General features: G+C 46.2%; 1 protein-coding gene across 1 annotated transcript in view; it reads right to left on the reverse strand.

Annotated features, from left to right (window-relative positions):
- Positions 1-19776, reverse strand: part of arid4a (AT-rich interactive domain 4A) — a 58351-nt gene that overhangs the window by 34576 nt on the left and 3999 nt on the right. The window contains exons 3-8 of the mRNA XM_075448371.1: positions 18387-18497; positions 12791-12856; positions 12244-12334; positions 2532-2611; positions 2324-2421; positions 631-763 (exon numbers count right to left, since the gene is read on the reverse strand). Of these exons, the coding sequence (XP_075304486.1) occupies positions 631-763; positions 2324-2421; positions 2532-2611; positions 12244-12334; positions 12791-12856; positions 18387-18497 (579 nt within the window). The remainder of the gene's footprint in view (positions 1-630; positions 764-2323; positions 2422-2531; positions 2612-12243; positions 12335-12790; positions 12857-18386; positions 18498-19776) is intronic.

The following is a 19776-nucleotide window of genomic DNA, read 5'->3' on the forward strand; positions in this document are numbered from 1 at the left end:
CTTCCCACAGCAGGCATCTCTGGCCTTGGTTTTGGTTTGGCTTTGCCTCTGCTACCCCAAACCAGTCAAGTCAGGTGGCCTTCCTGGTTTTGCTGAGGGTCTCCTTCCTTAAAGGGGAGTTTTTCTTCTCCATTGTCTGCTGCTGCCCCATGTACACTCACAGCAGGGACTGAATCAAAACATTGGTTTCCATAACCAGGCTTTTTTTTAATTATAAATAAATAAATAAGCATTATATGACTATAAGTCCAATCAATTGCATTATAATTGGATGGAATTGGACCCATTTACTTTTTCTGTCCCTTAGGATAGGGAGATAAGTCCCTTAAGATCACTTTCTTGCGAATTGGCGCTAATAATAAATTAAGTGAATGGAAACAGGATCCCACACCATTGCACAGTGTAAAAACTGTGTAATGTTGAACTTCAATTGCTTCAAAGTGTGCTTCAAACATGTATATTATATGGTCCCAACATGTTGTTGGGACCATATAAGTTTCAGTAGAGGGAGAGCAAACAGTCTACAAACCACTTAAAATCATGGCATCCTTTCAGGTCACCATTTAGTCAGGAACAAGGAGGTTTCCTGGGCTACAGTTGTTTGGATGTCATTTGTTTACATTTGTTTACCAGAGCCAAGAACCAGTTGCAGGACTCCTCCATGTTCTCTATGCTGCAGACTTGTCCCAGCAGCTCATCATTCAGCCTCCTCCCGTCATCCTCTTCATCCTCGCTGGAAGAAGTGTCATTTTCCTCATCAGCTCTGAGATACAGACAGACCAGTCAGGATTCAAACTTACAGCAAACAGCAGCTGAATCAGCGGAAATGTGTACACTGATATTCTAACCTGAATATATTGAAGAAAATATTTACTTCAGGACGTTTACATGAGTTACATATGTGATATTCTATTCTGTGACATGAATGACTCATGACCATGTCGTGCGTTTTATGCACTTTGCTAAAACATGAAACATTATCCTACTTGGGTCTTTTTATATAGTAACGTCTTTATACTAAAGTCTTACTGTTTCCCGCTAAAATCTGTTGGAGGCGGTGCTGACAAGAAACAAGCAGACCGATCTATGACAACATCTCAAAGCAAACAGAGGTCAGAGCATAATAACTGGGCCTGGCAGCTCTGGTGACTTCAGCTGGCTGCAGTGAGTGTGCACGATGGGTGCATTGATAACTGCCAACTGCGAATAGGACCTTATTCACATATTGTGATAAGAAAATGGTCTTCTTTAGAGTGAGGTCTTAATCTGGTTAATGTCAGTGTACTGCTGTGCATGTTGACACAGTCAGGGTTTGATGCGGTGAGGCCAGAACAAGGCATGAAATCATTTTTCAGAGATCAGGACTGAACAGCCATGTATTCATGGTAATGATCAGTTGGATCGGTAGTATTACCAGTTCTAAAACAAATAATATTTTTCTGAAGACCAAGTAAATCATTTCATTTTCAGGTTAAATCTGATTAAGATGAAAGCAGCTTTTTTAGGGTTGTTTTTCCAAAAGGTCTGAAATATTCATGTGAGAAGCATGCAGCCTGCAGCATCGCCTCAGGACTTATTGCACAGTTTTACCCCCCAGCCCAAGTTAAAAGCTCCAGAAATCAGTGAGCAAGGCGTGTGCACATGTAGCAGGAACTATTCAGGAGCATTCACTGGTGACATGCTGTTCCCACCAGAACTGGCGCACCGCTCAGACTCTTGTTAATGATGAGAGCCAGCTCCTGACTTAGTGATCAAATGCTCTGGATCTCTGAAAAGAGCCCCTGATCCATTCCCAAGCGTTTACTGCCTGTGTGCGAGTGAACCAGCATGTGTGCTGACCTGCATGTTGGCGCTCACTTGCTCTTTGGTACTGTGGACACATTCAGATACTGATATGGAGACAACAAGGAGCCTGACCTGCTATTCTAAATACATTGTCATTAAAAAAAAAAGATGCATTTCTGCATCACATCCAGCCTTTTGTGGGCTAGAGATGCTTCCCTTCCATCTCATTTCCAACCATGAGAGTGCATCTCCTACACAAAGCCTCCTGCTGTGCAGCACATGCATGGATGACAACTGAGCAAAAGGTCCAGACATTCCTCCCAAAACCTCAGGGCTGCAGGTGTCACATGGCTTGGGAGTGACCCATAAACAAGCTGTCGGACATGTCAAAGTCCATGAGCAAAATGTTATGATTAGAACACAGCCTTTGAGACTGTTTGTTGGATAGCAGCTTCAGATATGATTAAAGTAAAATTAATAGCAATGACCAATGTTTTTGCTCGTCCACATCTATAAAGTTAAAAGAAAGAAAACTCACACAGCCTGGGAAGAGCGCCGCCCGCCTCGGTTTGACTTTTTGCCAATAACCGGAGTTCCAAAATGCTCTGGGTTGGTCAGTGGCAGCTGGTCCAACGTCTGTGTGACAGCAGGATGACAATCTTTTAAGACAGAACGCCTAAAGGTGTCAGACATCAGTAGCATTTAGAAAAGATAGAAGCCTGCAGTCCAACTATCAGAGAACTCACCTCACTCTCTGCAAAATGTCTCTCCCCCTTCAGACACAGCGATGTACGGCGAAGAGTTTTCTCATCCCCATCATCAAAAACTGAAACACAGACCAGATAACACGTCAAAGAGTTGAGCATCAAGTGGCTACACCTTCATCTTCAGAGCACTTATAGTTTTAGGTGATTGGAAGATTGTTTTTTCCTCCTCAAAGACAAAGTCTATCATTCCAGCCGAGCCACTTTATTGTGATAATTAATCAGTGACAGAAGCGACTGTGCAGCAAAGATCCAGAAGCTCAACTAAAAGCTGTTCAAGAATGAGTATTATCAAGCTTATTAACCATTTCAATCATTCTAAGAAGTTTCTCAAGGATCTCTGTGTAGCTCAGAGTCTGATGGAATTCAGAGAACCACTCTGCAGACTATCCATGGTAACAGTGCAGAGGCAGGTAACAGGTAACAGTGCAGAGGCAGGTAACGGGTAACAGTGCAGAGGCAGGTAACAGGTAACAGTGTAGAGGCAGGTAACAGGTAACAGTGCAGAGACAGGTAACAGGTAACAGTGCAGAGGCAGGTAACAGGTAACAGTGCAGAGACAGGTAACAGGTAACAGTGCAGAGACAGGTAACAGGTAACAGTGCAGAGACAGGTAACAGGTAACAGTGCAGAGGCAGGTAACAGGTAACAGTGCAGAGGCAGGTAACAGGTAACAGTGCAGAGGCAGGTAACAGTGCAGAGACAGGTAACAGGTAACAGTGCAGAGACAGGTAACAGGTAACAGTGCAGAGACAGGTAACAGGTAACAGTGCAGAGGCAGGTAACAGTGCAGAGACAGGTAACAGTGCAGAGACAGGTAACAGGTAACAGTGCAGAGGCAGGTAACAGGTAACAGTGCAGAGGCAGGTAACAGGTAACAGTGCAGAGGCAGGTAACAGTGCAGAGACAGGTAACAGGTAACAGTGCAGAGACAGGTAACAGGTAACAGTGCAGAGACAGGTAACAGGTAACAGTGCAGAGGCAGGTAACAGTGCAGAGACAGGTAACAGGTAACAGTGCAGAGACAGGTAACAGGTAACAGTGCAGAGACAGGTAACAGGTAACAGTGCAGAGGCAGGTAACAGGTAACAGTGCAGAGACAGGTAACAGGTAACAGTGCAGAGACAGGTAACAGGTAACAGTGCAGAGGCAGGTAACAGTGCAGAGGCAGGTAACAGGTAACAATGCAGAGACAGGTAACAGGTAACAGGTAACAGTGCAGAGACAGGTAACAGGTAACAATGCAGAGACAGGTAACAGGTAACAGGTAACAGTGCAGAGGCAGGTAACAGTGCAGAGGCAGGTAACAGTGCAGAGGCAGGTAACAGGTAACAATGCAGAGACAGGTAACAGGTAACAGGTAACAGTGCAGAGGCAGGTAACAGTGCAGAGGCAGGTAACAGGTAACAGGTAACAGTGCAGAGGCAGGTAACAGGTAACAATGCAGAGACAGGTAACAGGTAACAGGTAACAGGTAACAGGTAACAGTGCAGAGGCAGGTAACAGTGCAGAGGCAGGTAACAGGTAACAATGCAGAGACAGGTAACAGGTAACAGGTAACAGGTAACAGTGCAGAGGCAGGTAACAGTGCAGAGACAGGTAACAGGTAACAGTGCAGAGACAGGTAACAGGTAACAGTGCAGAGACAGGTAACAGGTAACAGTGCAGAGACAGGTAACAGGTAACAGTGCAGAGGCAGGTAACAGGTAACAGTGCAGAGACAGGTAACAGGTAACAGTGCAGAGGCAGGTAACAGGTAACAGTGCAGAGGCAGGTAACGGGTAACAGTGCAGAGGCAGGTAACGGGTAACAGTGCAGAGGCAGGTAACAGGTAACAGTGCAGAGGCAGGTAACAGTGCAGAGGCAGGTAACAGGTAACAGTGCAGAGGCAGGTAACAGGTAACAGTGCAGAGGCAGGTAACAGGTAACAGTGCAGAGGCAGGTAACAGTGCAGAGACAGGTAACAGGTAACAGTGCAGAGACAGGTAACAGGGCAGAGACAGGTAACAGGTAACAGTGCAGAGGCAGGTAACAGTGCAGAGACAGGTAACAGTGCAGAGACAGGTAACAGGTAACAGTGCAGAGACAGGTAACAGGTAACAGTGCAGAGGCAGGTAACAGGTAACAGTGCAGAGACAGGTAACAGGTAACAGTGCAGAGGCAGGTAACAGTGCAGAGGCAGGTAACAGTGCAGAGGCAGGTAACAGTGCAGAGGCAGGTAACAGGTAACAATGCAGAGACAGGTAACAGGTAACAGGTAACAGTGCAGAGACAGGTAACAGGTAACAATGCAGAGACAGGTAACAGGTAACAGGTAACAGTGCAGAGGCAGGTAACAGTGCAGAGGCAGGTAACAGTGCAGAGGCAGGTAACAGGTAACAATGCAGAGACAGGTAACAGGTAACAGGTAACAGTGCAGAGGCAGGTAACAGTGCAGAGGCAGGTAACAGGTAACAGGTAACAGTGCAGAGGCAGGTAACAGTGCAGAGGCAGGTAACAGGTAACAGTGCAGAGGCAGGTAACAGTGCAGAGACAGGTAACAGGTAACAGTGCAGAGGCAGGTAACAGTGCAGAGGCAGGTAACAGTGCAGAGGCAGGTAACAGGTAACAATGCAGAGACAGGTAACAGGTAACAGGTAACAGTGCAGAGGCAGGTAACAGTGCAGAGGCAGGTAACAGGTAACAGGTAACAGTGCAGAGGCAGGTAACAGTGCAGAGGCAGGTAACAGGTAACAGTGCAGAGGCAGGTAACAGTGCAGAGACAGGTAACAGGTAACAGTGCAGAGACAGGTAACAGGTAACAGTGCAGAGACAGGTAACAGGTAACAGTGCAGAGACAGGTAACAGGTAACAGTGCAGAGACAGGTAACAGGTAACAGTGCAGAGGCAGGTAACAGGTAACAGTTCAGAGGCAGGTAACAGGTAACAGTGCAGAGACAGGTAACAGGTAACAGTGCAGAGACAGGTAACAGGTAACAGTGCAGAGACAGGTAACAGGTAACAGTGCAGAGGCAGGTAACAGTGCAGAGACAGGTAACAGTGCAGAGGCAGGTAACAGTGCAGAGGCAGGTAACAGTGCAGAGGCAGGTAACAGTGCAGAGGCAGGTAACAGGTAACAGCTGCGCAGCCGAGAGCGCTACAATCTTTGACTGTAATGAGTGATGGAATGAGTAGAGCAGCAGTGACTAGAAAATTAAACTCTCACACCAAAGGAAAAAAAAGCAATGCTACAGTTAAGCTTTGCATACAAAAACTGAAACTATTAAAACTAGGGGTGGAACGGTACAAAAAAAACCTCACGGTTCGGTACGTACCTCGGTACGGACCCTACGGTTCGGTACATTTTCGGTACAGTGCCGAAGGAGGCGTGTGGTGAGGTTCGAGCACATGTAATAGATATCTGAATCCTGCCTCTTCTACAGTGGAATATGGGCGCATAGCAGATGCGATGTTAATTCCAATTGCTTCGGTAATTTTTTTTGCTCTGCATGTATTCGTATCCAGGGGTTGTTGTAATACATTTGGGAGACGTAATTGGTCGGGTCTTTTCATGGTTTCTATAGAACACACCTGACGGAGGTGTGTGGTGGTCGGTAGCTACGCCCCATGTCATGCTATCACGGCTGTTTCATCATACCACACAGACAGAACCGGCGCGTGTTTAATAAGTTAAACTTACACGTTGTCTCCTTTGTCTGCGGCGCGCTGCTCTCCTTTCTTCCTTCATGAAACGAAGAAGTATCGCCTGCGCTTGATCCTGACTCTGTGAGCTCTTCCAGCCTCGATGTTAGACGCCTGATGTGATGTCCATGATTAATATCACCATCATGCAGACCATGAACACAGTGGCCTCCCCGCTCTCCATATTAGCTTCTTTGTGGTGTTTTTTCTTCTCTCAGGTTTTGTTTTGTTCCGTTTTGGTGTTGAATGTGGCGCTAAACGGCTAACACGTCACTGACGCGGACGGCTGCGCATCAGTCCCGACTCATGTGCGAATGCAGACTGAAACAGCTCCGCTGGGGAAGGACAGTTATCAGAACGAAATTCGAGTAGGACAGTTCTGATAACTGCGTTCTTATAACTACTCTGTCCGAAAGCGTATATCTCTACGGACCAATCAGAGCTTGCATGTGGCAGTGTTTAAATGGGTCCTGAAGGAAACTCTTGCAAAATAACAGTTCCGCGTTCATAAAACTTCCGTACCGTGTGTATTCTGCGTTGAAATGCGCGTACTGAACCGTGACCCCCGTACCGTGACGGTTCGGTTTGAATACATATACTGTGCCGGCCCTAATTAAAACCTGCCCTGGCATTGAACAACAGATTACAGAAGCACGTCGGTACAGTACAAGTGGCCTGTCGTGTGTTTTGCACTGAGGGGAGGCATCTGTTGAGCCTCTGCCATCATTGTCCTGTTGATGAACCAGCTTCAGCTTCTGCCCAGCTTCGGCCCAGCTTCGGCCCAGCCCAGCTTCGGCCCAGCCCAGCTTCGGCCCAGCCCAGCTTCAGCCCAGCTTCAGCCCAGCTTCAGCCCAGCTTCAGCCCAGCTTCAGCTGTCGGACAGACGGCCTCACATCTGACTCTAGAACACTTTGGTATCCAGAGTTCATGGTGGACTCAATGACTGCAAGGTGCCCAGATCCTGTGGCTGCAGAACAAGCCCAGATCATCAGCCCTCCACCACCGTGCTTGACAGCTGTCATGACCTTTAACCTTTAACATGCTAACTGAGGCCTGCAGAGTCTGAGATGTAGCTCTTGGGTTTCTGACCTTGGGGTGACCTTTAACCTTTAACATGCCAACTGAGGCCTGCAGAGTCTGAGATGTAGCTCTTGGGTTTCTGACCTTGGGGTGACCATGCTGGGACGTCCACTCCTGGGAAGATTGACAGCTGTCCTGAATGTTTTCCACTTGTGAATAATCTTTCTCTCTGTAGAATGATGGACTCCAGATAGTTTGGAAATGGCCTTATAACCCTTCCCAGGTTGACCTCTAAGATCAGTGCATTTGGCATTGTGTTAACACACACCTGAATGCTGCAGAAATTCTGCTTTTATAGAGCTGCTCACACTGACTGATGATCAGTTAATCACAGCATTGATCAACAGCTCCTGGCTGCTACTCACCCTCTGAGTTCCTGTGGAAGCAGGAAGGGTTCACTTACTTTTTCACTGCCTCTGTGGTCTCTTTTTGTTTAACAAATAATGGCACAGTCATGCAATGTGTTGTTGTTAACTGAGGTTATTCTAACTTCATTGTAAGACCCGTTAGGACCAGATATTCATTTAGAATGTGTGTAAAAATCGAAAGGTTAATTTTCCTTTTCAAATACTGCATGCTGATATCAACAATTGCTTGTGGACACCTTAAACCTTACAGGTCAAACCAAACAAGAGGTTTTCAGACTGCAGGAACCTTTCCATAGCTCTTACACCAGTAACTGGAGCCCATCATAGCTCACAGAGCTGCTTCTATAGGGTGTTTGCTGAGTCGGAGCTTTTCCCAACATAAGGGCAAACATCTGGGACTTCTTTTTTTTTTTTTTTTTAAAGAGTATCCCATATGAGCAGCTCTTAACGTGAGCCTCCAACAACCTAAACCAAACAGAGAAGAGCATCAAGCCTAGGGTTTATCCAGTCTATATGCAGCTGAAAAATTTCAAATGCTTTTTTGACTCGTTTACTGTCCACCAGCAGGCTGCTCAGTGTCCACACCTGTGGTGGGAATGCAAACCGAGAAACGGCCTTTCAGGGCCCGTTGTCACTCAAGAGCTCCCGAGTCCACTGAACCCTGAGCGATCTTCTCAAACTGCTCGGTCCATTTCCATCTAATGATCTCCCTTTGAAATCTCATGACAGTCTAACTGAAAGAAGACAGCAAGTGGGCTGTTTTCCCCCTGCAGTGAGTGTAAGAACACTGCACAGGTTAACAACACTGAAGTAGGATTAAATATGTCACTTACAGACTTATGGACCTGCCAGCTCCAGGCTACACCAGACAAAACCAAGTTTGTTTTACACCAAATGATAAAAACCTGTTGACTCAGAGATGGAATTATCCATAGCATCACCACTACTGCCACCTTCAATGTTAGGGAAATTGCACCAATGTTTGGGCTCCTCGCCGAAACTGGCAGTGGATTGGTCAGACAGCCAAGAGAAGATGTGACATCATAAGATATCATCAGCTCAAAGAGTGAAGCCATTTCTCAGCATCATCATCACTCCTCCTCCTCAGCCAGTTGGTGTTTGCAATTAAACATCAACCTCTACTGAAGCTGGAGCCGTTCCAGGCAGCTACTTTCTGTTTCCTTTCACAGGCTGACAGATGCTGAAAAGAATTCAGCTTTTCACCAACCACTCGCCTCTGATAAAAAGTGCTTTATTTCACACTTTCACACTGAAAACCAAACAAGCCAGTGGAATGTTAACGGTCTGACAGAGATGAGATTCCATACCCTCCGCTATGCCAGCTTTGTTTGAGTTGCTTTCTTTTACCAATCTGTTCATTATTCACATTTCAGTGGGATGGCTGGGCCTGCTTATCAGAACAAACTAACTGTGTTCTTGGTTTAATGTTTCACACTGCTACATGAAGACAATCCTCTAATGAACTGTGTTTTAACAAGTAAATATATCGAGAAAATATCTAGATCAGAAAGGAATAAGCAGTACCACAGCAGCTCTGGATACTTGACTGTCTTCCACACCAGTGTGCACGTTGTGAGAGCAGTCATGTGCAGTCAGAAAATAGTCCAACAGGACATCTTCCAGCTCCGACGGCAGCTGACGCATATCGACTGAAAGTGGTAGCGCTCTGGTGTGGCTTTGGGGAGGCATCTGCTGAAGCTGTCAAGCAAGTGTCTGAGGTGAGTAGTAGTAACAAAAGTCCTCCAGATCAGGGAACATTTCAACACTGCCCTCCTCGACTCGCCAGGCCCATGGATCCAGCTTACTTTAAAACTCCGCTACCATGTTAGAAAGAGCAGGAACGCTTGTGTTTGGGCCTTGCAGGGACAGGTTCAGATCATTTAGCCTGTCAAAAATGTCTGACTAATATACAAAGCTAGCAACCCACTTGGGGTCGGTCAGATGGTCAGCAAGGGAACCGCCACAACTGGTCAGGAAGACGCGACCCTCCTCACACAGTTCAGTCTGTCAATATATCAGTCTGCCGAGAAAGCACGTCTGACCCCGTGTGTGAAATAGTAGCAATGCATGCCAGCGTAGCAGTGCGACTGGCTGTTTAAAGAACATTCTTGCTGGCCAGGGCCTCTCTGTGGATGATGGGGTGTACCCTGCATGTCACCTGCTCCCTCTGGAAGCACGGAAACATCCTTCTCCTAACTCAGTGTTCAGCTTGTTGAAATGTATTGACCCGTGCAGATCCTCTCCAGGAACATGCACAACGCGCTCACTTGCGCTGTCCCTCGTACCCATCGCTTACAGATTTGAGCAGCTGTGCGTCACCTGACAGATATGTCGAATCATCCATTTACAGGGAAAATCATCCACCGCTGTGCTGATCAGGTGCTTCTTAATATCATCGTCATGTCACGAACGCGCCGCCTCATTGAGTAAGAGGAACAGTCTCGAGTCTGCTATTTCCTCACCATGCATACCTGGTGTCATTGCAGCCGAGGCTCTCAGTGATAGAGTTGGGCTTTTTTGATTGAGCCACCGTTTCATAAGAAGTTTTCAGGGTCTTGGCAATGACTGACAGTCGTTCACAACCGTCTTTTGGCTCTGTAGTTCCCCCTCCTTACATAAAAAAACTCAGCTGGTCTATTGCTGTTAGGAGTGCGTTTCACATCCAAATGACTTTAAAGTTTAACAGGTTTTAAGCTGTCATGTGCCAGCACCTCAGAAGAGAATAACACACTGAATATTCCACATTGGTTTCAGTTATACATGGAAATCCATCCTGAAGTAAGTGAGCACGATACCTCCAAAGCTCGTTGGGCAGTCGGGCCTCGGGCAACGGCCCCAGAACCGCGCATTTTCCAGCTGATGGTGCTGCTGTCATACTTTCAGGTAACCCACCATGATATTTCTCTTGTTGGCTCAAGTCTTGATCTGGAATACTTTTTCCTGAAAAGCCATCCTTCCATAGTTGATCGTTGTGATAGCTAGCAGAACTGGCACTAGCTGCTTTGATAATGTAGCACAAAGCACCAGAGGGATATTCATTTTACTTTCCTGTGTGCGCTTCCAATAAAAAAAAAAAAAAAACTCCTGCATGCACACTTTAACTCACAAACCCATCACCTGGTGACCCCCAGAAAGGATCTGGCAACAGAATCAGTCAGAACTCAAAAATCTGAACTGGTCAAGCAAATTGGAACCAGAGCATCTCTTTCACCAGGTTAAAGGCATTAGGTGTGTGAAACTAAAACCCATTCATTGAACTGAAGTCACTAACATCATCTACGACAACTTTTTTTTGCAGTCTACCAGTCTGCAGTAAATCGAAATTGGGGCACCACGTAGCTCAGCTGTGGATCCTGGTCGCAGCAGGCCCGGGTCTGAGTCCGGCCCCCACTCTATGCCCCCTTTCCTGTCTACCCTCTGTCGAATAAAGCCCACTAACACAGAAAATTGAAATAAATTCATATCAGTTATAGTGACAAGCACAAGACATTTTCAGTTGATCCAAAGCAAGGTGCATGTCCCACAGCCCAAACGTACCACTGTATGCACAGTTTGGGTCGGGTTAAAATACAGCCACTTCCAGTGTGAGGGGAGACTGAATGGGAAGGGGAGGGAGAGTGAGCGGGTCCATGAAAGAATTTGATGCACTGGATTGAACCTCTATTCCTTGATGGTCATTACTTTACTGCAAAAGTGGAGATGCTCACACAATTGCCTGATGTTTTAGGTGTGTTTATTCCTACAATCGTTTTAGCACAGCCATTCTGGCCACTGCTGCTGTTCATTTTGCCCGCAATAGCAATGACATGAGCAATACCCGAAACGTTCAGGGGTGAATAAACAAAGGGAAAAAAAAACTACATGGTCTACTGTCATTGGGTAACGCACTCCGTCTGCCGGGGCAAATTTGCATAAACTTCGAGCGAGCCCAACTTTTTGACGTGCCGCCGGTCCCCCGCTCGCCGTGCCGGAATCCCAGCATGCTTTGCGAGCACGGCGACAACGATCGGCCGGATTTCATTGAAAATGAACTGAATGCGTTGGATACGGCTTGCGTTGACGGAACAATGGACGCCTAGCGTCTCTCTCGTGAACCCCACATTACATTAATCACAGATCTAACTACTGTAAAACTACTGGGGATAAAGCCATTGGAGAACTGAATCTGACCAAACAAGACTATACAGCAGGGAATTAAAAATGAGCCAATTAGAGCAGCAGAAGTTTTTTAAAGCTTATTTTGGCTGCAAGTTGTTGGATGTTTAGAACCAAGTGCACCTAGGGATCCTAATTCACCTTCTTGAGTTTTCTGTAGACAAATTTGTGTTTCCATTTTCTTTTTGTTGAAGAACCAGTTATTTCATAACCCAAACCTCACTTTATAACAGTCTGACTGATGAGAAATCCTCTGGGTGAGCTGTTGGCTGTTACCCTCAGGATACCACTGGCCACGATGACACAGGAAAGGAGGTGGAGCTTTGACGTGTGATGTGGCCTGATCACCATCAGGAAGCAGTTAAGAGTGGACAAAGTGGCAGACTCACCCACGGTGTAGAGGCTGGCATCTGTCAGCTTATTGATGACTGCCTCGCTACATAATCCCTCGTTGGTCTTCACCTCCACAGTCGAGCCCACCTAAAGCACACAGACACTCAGAGTGGATCCAGCATCAACAGGATTACAGTTTCTATGCAGAAACAGTGCAAGCCGCTCCATACTGAGTTTAATGATTAATACTTAGTTTAACATCATATGACAAACAATTCTCCTCATCGCATTTGAGAAACTGCTTCCTTAAAACAAAACACCTTTTAGTTCATTTAATGTTTCAGTCAGTCATTGTGGGTACAAGCTGCTTTCTATAGAACTAGTGCTTTATGGAGCTACTCATTTCAAGCTGGACCCGTTCCAGGCCTTATGCTAAGCTAAGATGAAAAGCTGCTACCTGTACCATTAAATTGAGCATACAAACAAAAGAATTATTTCAATGTGAAAATCTGGGTGGCACAGAAAGAAATGATTTGATTGAATATCAGATTACTGCATTAAAGACGTAACATGACAACAACTTCCAGTAACGACCTGTCTTACCCTCAGAGGCCCTTTGACCTGGTCATCCTGCACCACCTGGGACGTACTCTCACCTTTCAGAGAGACCTGGAGATGCAAAGCAAGAGGAAAGATGGGAATCAGCCTCATGACTTCATTTATTTCCACAAAGTGATGAAAGAAAGCAATCTGTGGCTCAGTTCAGAGTCACCTGCGACAGGAACTCGTGGACATTCCATTTCAGACTGTTACATCCCTGTGGACGTGTCAAAACCTTTCCAAACACAATGTAAGAAGATCCAAAACAAAAATAATCAGATCAAACGAGGGGGTGACTCCATAGCTCATCTAATAGTGTGCAAACCATGTGTACAGGCCAAAGTCCAAAATGTGGTGCATGCATTAGGTTTGGTTATGTAACAATTCAGCTGTGTTTTGGGAACTCTGTCCAATGTGATGCATAAAGCATCGTTTTCACACGACGTTACAGACAACCTTTGCAATGATGCTAACCCACACGGTCAGGTGTTTATGAAACATTACACTGAAAGGACGTCTTTAAATCCTGCTTGCAGTGCTGTTCATAAAGTCAGTCAGCTTTGACAACAGTTGTTGGCTCAAAACCACTGTTTAAAATAGCATCAATGAACTAGGCCGGTGATATCATGACAACAATTTGAAGGAAAACGTTACAACCGCCTCCATGTGCAGACCGTCTGCTACAGGAACTCAATGTGCTCCAGGGATGGGTGGACACGTACTGGCAGAGACCTTTAAAGGGTCCTAATGATGTGGCTGTGTGATGAACTGCTTTGGTTAGAACATGCCCGAGCACCAGCCCTGAACCAGTGATCGGAAAGGGGGGAAACTAATCTGATCTCAGTGTGTGGAGTAAGTTTGTTTACCTGGGATTGGATCATGTAAGGGGCTAGAGCCTGGCTCGGGCCAGATTTTTCTGTCCGAGCCCGGCCCTCAACCGACAGAAAAGTTCTCAAATCCGACTCGAGCCCGAGATTAATTAAAATATTTGTGTCCGAGCCCGCCGGAAGCCCGAGATCAGTGACCAACGCAAGACGGCGCACCCTAATCAGTAAATACACATTGGTGACAGCGCACCATTATCCACCATAATCCATTATAAAACATACACATTACTGGCGGTGCACCATAACAAATGCACAAGCACTCTTCGACCAGAATAAACACCCATTCAACTCAATACAGAGAGAAAAAAAAAGTTGACTAATGAAACAGTAGAAACATTCTTATTTCCCACGACTTTCAGTTCTCCAGAAGCTATTTTTCTTTTAATGTACTTCATAGCGCTTCCAGCCAACTGAGCTCGGCTGCACTGATCGCACGTGTTTAATGTAAAGTTGTTCGAATGTTCGATATGCGTGCGTGCGCACCGAGCATGCACAGACCACAGATGCACACAGATGCATGCTGCATTGCATGAGGCACGAATAGCCTACCAACATTTTCATTTATGCATATTCAATTATTTATGTTTATCACAAAAACTCACGTTTGCAATGAACTGAAACCTGTCCTCTGGCTGTTTATAATTTTCACGATGTCTGCTTGCTTTCGAGCCCGACCCGAGTCCGACAAGACATTCTAATTTTTTGTCCGAGTCCGGCCCGGCGGGTTCCGACCGGGCCCGTCGGGCTTCGGTCGGGTTGCCATACTCTATAAGGGGCAGCATCCTCTCGGCCTACAATCAACTTGCAAGTCTGCTGGCAACTAAACTCAGGGGTAGAGAGACACCCCCCCCCCCCCCGTATTTGTTGTTCCTCTATCAACGAGCAAAGATTTTGGCATTTATCATGTTGTCTTTAATTAAAGAATTTAGTCACCATTAAAAACATTCTTCAACAAAGCTACAGTATTACAGAGCTCCTTCACCCAACACTGGTGTGAAGAGGCATCGCCTTTAAACAGCAACCTGTCAGAGTGATCAAGATTATACGTGTCAATAATCACTTAAAGCTAAAGATGCCCCAGAAAAGTAAATATGCCAGGAATCACATGTCTAATGCGCCACCTGGACAGAAACGTACCGACTTTCCTCATCTCACAACAAGCCGTTTGCACAGGCATGTTTGTCGAGGAAACAACCGATGGCAAGAAGAAGGCAACCAGGAGAGGAGAGAAAAGCCAGGCCAAAGAGGGAGAAATGTTAATGAATCACCTCAATCATCCTAGCAAAGGTACGCTCTTTACAGCACAAGACAGACGAGCTGCAAGCTAGCCACATGCATGAACATAGAACTGCTTCTATTCTGACATTCACTGGAACTTGGCTAAACAAGAACTGATAACATGGTACGCAGAGACTGCTTCACACCCTCGTGAGACCTGATTGAGACACAGAGCTAACTGTGAAACAACATGGCGGCAGAGTGCGTGTCTATGGAAACACATGCTGGTGCTCTGCGGCCGCATCAGAGAGGTGGTGTGACATCAAACTTCTTGTCGTCTCCCTGGGCCCTTTTTATCTATCCAGAGAATTCACTCAGCTCTTTCTCCTTCTGGTTTATATTCACCTGAGAGCAAAGGCACCTACAGACATAGAGCTGTAGAACACTTAACAAACTCAGACTCATTTCCCCTGATGCTCCTAAATTCATCCTGGGTGACTTCAATCATTGCTCACCTGAAAAGTCACAAAAAGGATTTCAACAGTATGTCACCTGTCCACAGACTCTGGATAAATGTTACAGAACTGTGCCAGATTCATATAAATATAATACTCTGCTGACCATCCTGCTGGCACCAGCCTACATCCCGGTCAGGAGGACAGAGAAGGTCATCAAACACACCAAGCAGTGGACTACTGACAGCGTTAGGGCTCTGCAGGGATGCTCCAGACTGGGAGAACCTTCCTGCTCCCTCCAGCAGCATCAGTGAGCATGTGGATACAGTGTCCTCATACAGCTCCTTCTGTGTGGACAACATCATTCCCACAAAGAAGACAAACATCTTTCCCAACAATAAAGCCTGAAGAACCGAAGAAGAAATTCTCAATAAAAAGAAGAGAATTTATTTAACTGGCACTAAGTGGAAAAGTTACAGGTTAACCCAGAGGTAAAGGGGGCCAGAAAACATCCCAAGCTGAACTCCAAAAACAAGACGGAAGAAAAACTCACACACTGGAGCAGGCTCAGTTTGGCTGGGGATTAAGGACATGGCTGCCATGAACTCGGCTTCCTCCACTCACAGGACTATCCAGGTGGCAGGCAGCAGCCCTCCCCAATGACCTCCACTCCACACATGAACAGAAATGATCTTCTTCCTCATGCCCAGTAGAAGAAAAACTCTCAAAACAGAGGAGTTGTGAGAGCCCTCCAGATGGCTCCTGTTTCAAAGACCCATGGACAGCGGCACAGCCCCCCAGCTGTGGAAGCACTCCAGTGGTCCCCATCCCGAGAGGAGCCATGTAAGACCCTGAATGACCTCAGGCCTGGGGCTCTCACCTTGTGATGAAGGCTTTGGAGAGGATCAGAAAAAAACAACAGACCAAGTGATGGACCCTCTCCAGTTTACTGGGTGGGCAGGGGGGTTGATGATGTGAAAACATTCCTTCCTGACACTGTACCCAAGCACCTGGAGAAGCCCGACACCACAGGCAGACCCATGTTAGCAGATCTCTCCTCTGCATACACATCCGAGCAGAGAACTCACCACACGCTTCCTGCTGGATAAACTGTGATCACCGACTTCCTTCCTAACAGGCCACAGAGAATGCTGGTCTCTGAGATCACCTTCATCTCTGCTGGCTCCCCCCAGCGCTGTGTCCCCTCGCCTCTGCTCTTCATCTTCTACATGGTCCGGCACCCAGACTGCCATCTGGTCCAGTATGCTGATGGCCCAGTTCTCCTCTCCCTGCTCTCAGGACCCTGGCACCACCTCAGCTCGGTCTTTGATGGGCATGTGGAGTGGTTACTCCTCCCTGGAGTTAAACATGGATACCACCAAAGAGATGGTGGCGACCTTCTCTAACAAGCAGAGGGAGTTGGCTGTTGCAGCCATCAGCTCAATCCATGGGAGGACTGTAAAGATAATGTAGGTGTGTAAATACCAGGGCACCATCTTTGACAAATTCTCAGGAGATGCCAGCAAGCACCACACCTCCAGAAACCCGACACCTTTGGAATCGGCCAGAACACTCTACAGACCCTTTATTACCTCCAACCCAAAATAATCCGTACTATATTTATATGAACCTGTTCTGATCTCCACTCCTCTGCAACAGCTGCACGACTACAGCTTTCACACCAAAAGTAGTGTTTTTAGAAAAAGGTTTAAAACTCTGACGTATTAAAGGCGGGGTAGGGGATCTTTTTCTGGAACATTTTTTTACATATTGCTTGAAATACTCTTCACACCCTCATTGCAACCAATTAATTAAAAGTTTTGACACAAATATGAAAAGTTTTAGTGGCCTCTAGAACGTACAATCTAGGAAAAACAGTATCCAATCATTGTGAACGGACCGTTCACAATGATTGGATACTGATGCCGTCTATCAAACTGCAATCTGCTCCTCCCTCCCCCTCCTTCCCCCTCCTTCCCCCTGTGCGCGTACCCTGCTCCGTGAACAAAGCTTGGCAGGAAGCTAAACTAGAGCCAGCTTGGCTAGCACCTAGCATTATTAAACGTATAGTTAGCATAAACTAAATACGGCAACGATCGATGCTTGCTGTCAGAACAGCGCTCGTGCACCTTCGTGCTCGTGCGCGTTCATGTACTCTAGAGGCGTGCCTTCGGGGGAAAAGTGAAGAAAAGGGTTGGGACTTTTTACCTGTGTATTTTCAAAATGCAGCTTCGCTGGACTCAAAATCCAGGATCTCCTACCCTACCTTTAACTAAGTATATGTTAGTGCATTGTTTGAGCCTGTAGTGTGGACATCAGCTCATATAGTGGGAGTGGGAGTAAGCTGCAGAACTGAACCTCAATGTGAGCCGACACCGCCGGTAAACAGGGAGCCATTTCCTCTCCTGTAGCCCCTACTGTGCATCTTCACTGAAAATCAGCCTTTGCATCTGGTCCCTGTCAATAACGAGTTGGATCCGTTAAAAAAACAAACAAACTGACTACTGTAGAGTCTTAAGATGCAGCACAGAGGCCTGATAAAACACAAGGCCTGACGTTAGTGGGTGGAGGGTTTTCCCCATTGAAAAAGAGCTCAACAGTAAATGTCTTCTGATGTTTCTACAACTTCATGAAAACAAGATTTACAGTCCTTAAAGAAAAGTGTGGTCTGCAGAGAACAAACTGTGGACCAACATGGATACAGAGCAAATGAAAGAATGACTGTAACAGATCATGTATGCATGTTTACCGCCCCCTCCTGTGGGTTGTACAGATCTTTCCTCTGCTGTGGCTGGGGTTCTGTTTTTGTACATGATGTGAAAAGCCATTTATGAAACAACTTTTGGGAGGCAGAGTCGGTCCTCTCTTGCTACAGACTCACAAAGTAAGATGAAGACAGATGGAAAACAGAGGAGGCAGACAAAGCTAATGTCTTATGTCTGACATGAATTCATGGTGAGCAAGCTTCAGAACACATCATGAACTCAGGAGGAGACCGACAGCATGTCCAAGGCCACGCCTCCTCGGTGCAGGCCTTACCTTGACCTTCACCATGCGTTTAACAGTCTTGATCTTGGCTTCGCAGAAGGCCCCTCTGTACTTGGCGCTGACGTCCGTCCCCACCGGCAGGTAGGCAGGCTCGTCTGCTGCCTGAAACACACAAAGACGGGAAAAATAAACTGAATCAGCTTGCACTGCAGCAGGATGGAGCCAGGGTTAATACCAATTCAGACCCCACTGCCAAGTGGATTGTGTTAGCCTGACAAAAACCAGACTTTTAAAGTGTATTCAGTGTACTCCCCTGCAATTGTACTGGCACAAGAATGGTGGTCTAATAAAATGGCCAAATCGAGCCGTTAAAGTAGCTCAACTCAGCTGTGCATGGAACATCTGGAGTGCAGGGGCACAACCATTTCTCTTCATGTCAGCCCCAATGACCGTTCTCTGAAACGCACTCTGGCTCACCAATCACAGATTCAGGGTATTATACTGCATCTTTCATCTGGATTCTACCCCTTTTCCACCACGTGTATGCAGACTGTGTGAGCTGGTGTGTCCACATATATTAAGATGCTGCTCTGGTGGAGGACCCGAGCCAGAAAGATGGGTACCACCCACAACAAGGGCAAGTGAAGAGTTTCTTTTTACACGCACAAATGTTTGCATTAGAGCTGTGAAAACTACATGTTAATAATGAATGAACAAAAATTCATATTAACACCACTCATTTTTAAGTAAAATTATACATGCATCGGCACGTTCTGCGATGCGAGCCTCGGTGTGGGATGTAGCCTAATATTGAGGATGACAAGCTAAAATAGATTAAGAAAATGGTCTTTTGAATGGTAAGTTCATCTTCAAAACCAAAGTTATCTGCTGTACATCACGGGGGTAGCGAAGCACACGGCTGATGCAGAGAGCCCCACTCCTTCCTGCCAGACGCAGAGCAGGCTGAGCAGTCTGCTGGAGACGCCTGGATAACTCTACCTACAGCAAGCTTAGACAGTTACAACGCGTACCATTATTGCCTTACATTCTGAACATGAAACATGTGAAAGACTGTTATATGAAGAAAGTCAATATGACTTTCTGTTGTTGGGCTGGAGTTTGCCATGAAAAGCATTCAGCATATTTGTTTTGAAAATCCTGAAGAATGTTCTGGACAGTATTTGTCAGGACATATTATATGTAGATAAATATAATATGCATTTGCATAAAGCACGCACATTGGTCTGCTCCTATGTTGATGAGTATTAAAAAATATCTCAGAACGTTTGTTAAAGGAGTGATTATTTTGCTTTTGATTGTGAGTTAACCATGGACAGAGCCTGGGAGCTTGAGGGTTCTACGCAGTATCTCAGCTGTTCCTAGAACTGCTTCTTCTGGACAGAGATCTCTGATGTTGTTCCCGGATCTGCTGGAGTCATTC

This window comes from Odontesthes bonariensis, chromosome 17, assembly GCF_027942865.1.
Source record: "Odontesthes bonariensis isolate fOdoBon6 chromosome 17, fOdoBon6.hap1, whole genome shotgun sequence".
Taxonomy (NCBI): domain Eukaryota; kingdom Metazoa; phylum Chordata; class Actinopteri; order Atheriniformes; family Atherinopsidae; genus Odontesthes; species Odontesthes bonariensis.